Genomic DNA, 3,457 nt, shown 5'->3' with positions numbered 1-3,457 from the left:
CATTGTTTTGGGATAAAAATAAGGGAAAATGCCATTATTGCCACTGTACTATTGAAATTAAGACACGATTGTCCCCCGTTACACTTTACGTTCAATCCTCACCCTACCGTTAATAAAGTTTATGCAATTACCCCTAACCCTAACGCCCCGTTGATGTGGCAGCTGACCCCATCTCTTTTTTCCAAGTCAGCTGCCAATTGGGACTTCCACTAACTTATAAGCCCCTACCCATTCCCAAATCTTATTGATCCGTAACCCGTAACCTAAAACCCACCAAATAAATAGATTTAACCCGTCTGAAAATACCTTATTCACCTCATTTGCTCGAACCTTCTGGTACTTCAAAGAAAACGAGAGAAACCAAACCGATAAGGATCCTTGCTTCCAGTGGCGATTTCAAGCAAGGGTAAGAAATTTTTCTCCAAAAACTTGATTTTTCTGTTAGTTTTATCTCTTTTCTTGATTTATCCCAAAAAAAATTTCCAAGAAAGTTTTACTGGCGTTTCGAATCCCTTTCAGATTTGTTCTTTGTTGGTTAGTGATTTCATAAACCCTTTTCTTTTTCGATTATTTGAAGTTGATAGGTGTGTGTAGTTCTCATAGGGTTTCTATTTTTTTTTTCTAATTTTGTATTTATTGAAGTTAGAGTTTAATGAATAGTTCTTTGTTGGTTAGGGTTTTCACTTCTCCTATCTTTGACGATAATTTCAAGCTCGTAGTGTGTGTTCTGCTTTTGTATTTACTTGCATGTGGTTTTACAGTAATAAACCTTAATTTTACTCTTTTTGTTTGCATCAGCCTCATGCTCGTAGTGTGTGTTATGCGTTCGTATTCACTTGCATGTGGTTTTACAGTAATAAACCCTAATTTTACTCTTTTTGTTTGCATCTGCCTTATCTGGTATTGAATAGTCTTTTGGTGGTTTAGGGTTTCAATTTTAATATTTTGTGGTCCCAACTTCTTTTTTTTTTAATAGAAAATAAGCGAATCAGAATTTTAATATTAGAGGATGGGGCTGAGACACTTTGAACTTTGTAATACTTTAATGTATGATCCCCCATATCTATGACTACATATATTAGTTTATTAATGTTGACTGAATTACTCAATTTGTGGCTGATTCTATTTTATTGTCTTTATGCCTTTATGCATATCTATTAGTTTATTAATTTTAACTGACTTTATTCTGCAGTTTACTACCAATGGTCCTGCTGGATTTGGTCTTTCATCACGGTGGAGAGTGGGTTAAGAAATCACTCATAACATACTCAAGAAAATTTTGGCACATTAAGAAAAGGTTTTGACTCTGACTTGCTTTCCTATAATGATTTAGTGGATGAATATGTTTCTAACTTGGGGTATATAGGAGTCCAACAACTAATAGTTAATGGTCCTTCTGGTACATATTATGAAATAGAAGGTGATTATGGCATTAGGACTTTATTGGACTTTGTGAACAACCAGTTTAATGTTATTAACATATTTGCTGTAGAGGAATGTGAGCCAAGAATTAATGTACGTAATATAATTCATCACAATGAGCATGATGAACTTAATGAACTTGAAGCTGCCACTAATTGTGATGAAAGTAATAATTGTGATGACAATGAATATACTGTTTCTTCAGACTATGATTGTGATACACTAGAGAAATTTTTTAAACAAAAGAAGAGAGACATTAATGATAAATTGACTGACTATAAAGAGTTGGATAGGCCAATGACATTCAAAGATACTACTGAAGCTAGGAACTTTTTTGAAAGGGAAAGTTAAGGGTCAACTCTTGGTGGCAGTTAGTCAAGACTCTGCAAACCACTTTTATCCATTAGCTTGGGCTATTGTGGATAAAGAAACAAAAGGCACTTGGAAGTGGTTTTTAACTCATCTGCAAATGTCACTGGACCTTAATATGGGTGAAGGAATCACTTTCATCTTAGATATGCAAAAGGTATGAAAACTTTACTTCATTATGTTATTATTTTATTATTTTTTCAATCTGTACATATAGATTCTCATACTTCTTCTTTCCTTTATATGTAGGGGCTGATTGATTCAATCTCATGAGTGCTTCCTGAGGCACACCACAGATTTTGTGTTAGACACATAGAAGCAAACCGGTGCAAGAGATGGGATATGGGGAATACAAGAAATATCTGTGGTGGGCAGCTTGTAGTACCTATGAAGAGGACTTCCAAGATCAGTTGAAGAGTATGAGCCAAGTGGAAGATGATGGAAAAACCGCTGTTAAAGATTTATTAAAGTATCCACCTACCTGCTGGAGTAGGGCCTTCTTTGATACTACCTGCAAGAACCAGTCAGTGGATAATAACCTGACTGAGTCCTTCAATGCATGGATATTGCAAGCTAGACACAAGTTAATTATAAAGATGCTAGAAGAGATCAGAATCAAGGTTATGAATATGTTGAATGGTAATGAAGCTGAATTGATTGGGTGGGGAAGTGAGTACAGTCCTAAGACTCTAAATCTGTATAACCAGTTCATGAGGATTGCACAAAAGTGTCATGTGAATGGCAGTGCTGACCAAGGTTATGAGGTGACAGAAGGTAGTGATAGGAATATTGTCAATCTGGGGACAAAAAAATGCACTTGCAGGACATGGAACCTTTGTGGAATCCTATGTCCTCATGCAATTTGTGCCCTACTGTACAAGAAAGTTAATCCTTTGAGTGAGATTCACTGGTTTCTTTCAAAAAAGGCATATCTCCAGACTTATTCTCATAAGTTGCAACCTGTGAGAGGAGAAAAGTTCTGGAAGATAGAGCCCTCCCAGAATATGGATCCACCTGAATTTGTAAGACAAGCTGGCAGATCAAAAGTAAAAAGAATAAGAGAGGCAAATGAGTCAACCAATAGGCAAGGGCAATGGTCTCAATCCAGAAAAGGGAGAGTCATGACATGTAATAATTGTGGAGAAGCTGGACATAATGTTAGGGGTTGTGCCAAGGTAATCTATCTCTTGAACAATAAATTTGCACTTCTAATTTATTCTGCCTTGTTCTAACATATAATTGTGTTCTATTTGATAATAGCACTCTAAAGGGAAACAACCAATGGGTGGCAATTCAAGGAGAAAGCAGAACAAAAAGCAAAGAACTTTGGTTGATGAACCTGATGCTGAACAACCTACATCACCAGCTGTTGCAGATATCCCAACTGAAGATGACTTCCATTTATTAGCACCCTAACCAAGTCAAAACAGTCAGCCCAACAACTTTGTGTTTATGCCAACCCCTACTGTTCAAAAGCAGATTCCAACAAGTAATGATCTAGATTTTGATATCCCTAACTTTGAACCTGAGCCTGACATAACTATAAGACCAAAGAGCATCTCAGAAGCAAGGACAAGACTCCAGCTGAGGCAACAAAGCTTACCAACTGCAACCAGGAAAATTGGATTTTCTGGTGATTCAAGCAGTGCAAGTCAGCCTTCAAAGC

The 3,457-nt window shown here is 36.6% G+C and overlaps 1 protein-coding gene across 1 annotated transcript; it reads left to right on the top strand.

Moving 5' to 3' along the window:
* Window positions 1-2,126: 2,126 nt before the first annotated feature.
* LOC107793382 (uncharacterized) lies at window positions 2,127-3,207 on the top strand. Its single transcript, XM_016615722.2, has 2 exons — window positions 2,127-2,966; window positions 3,052-3,207. The coding sequence occupies exons 1-2, from the start codon at window positions 2,127-2,129 to the stop codon at window positions 3,205-3,207; spliced, it is 996 nt and encodes a 331-aa protein (XP_016471208.2).
* The last annotated feature ends 250 nt before the right edge of the window (window positions 3,208-3,457 follow it).

Source organism: Nicotiana tabacum, chromosome 11 (assembly GCF_000715075.1).
Source record: "Nicotiana tabacum cultivar K326 chromosome 11, ASM71507v2, whole genome shotgun sequence".
Taxonomy (NCBI): domain Eukaryota; kingdom Viridiplantae; phylum Streptophyta; class Magnoliopsida; order Solanales; family Solanaceae; genus Nicotiana; species Nicotiana tabacum.
The sequence above is the reverse complement of the archived record's forward strand: the minus strand, read 5'-3'. Positions and strand labels throughout refer to the sequence as shown.

What these genes read in the sequence shown, in the direction of transcription:
- LOC107793382 (XM_016615722.2), top strand. Translation starts at nt 2,127, where the DNA reads ATGGGATATGGGGAATACAAGAAATATCTGTGGTGGGCAGCTTGTAGT. An exon ending in ATGTTAGGGGTTGTGCCAAG is followed by an intron (nt 2,967 to 3,051) that starts GTAATCTATCTC and finishes ATTTGATAATAG; the next exon opens with CACTCTAAAGGGAAACAACC.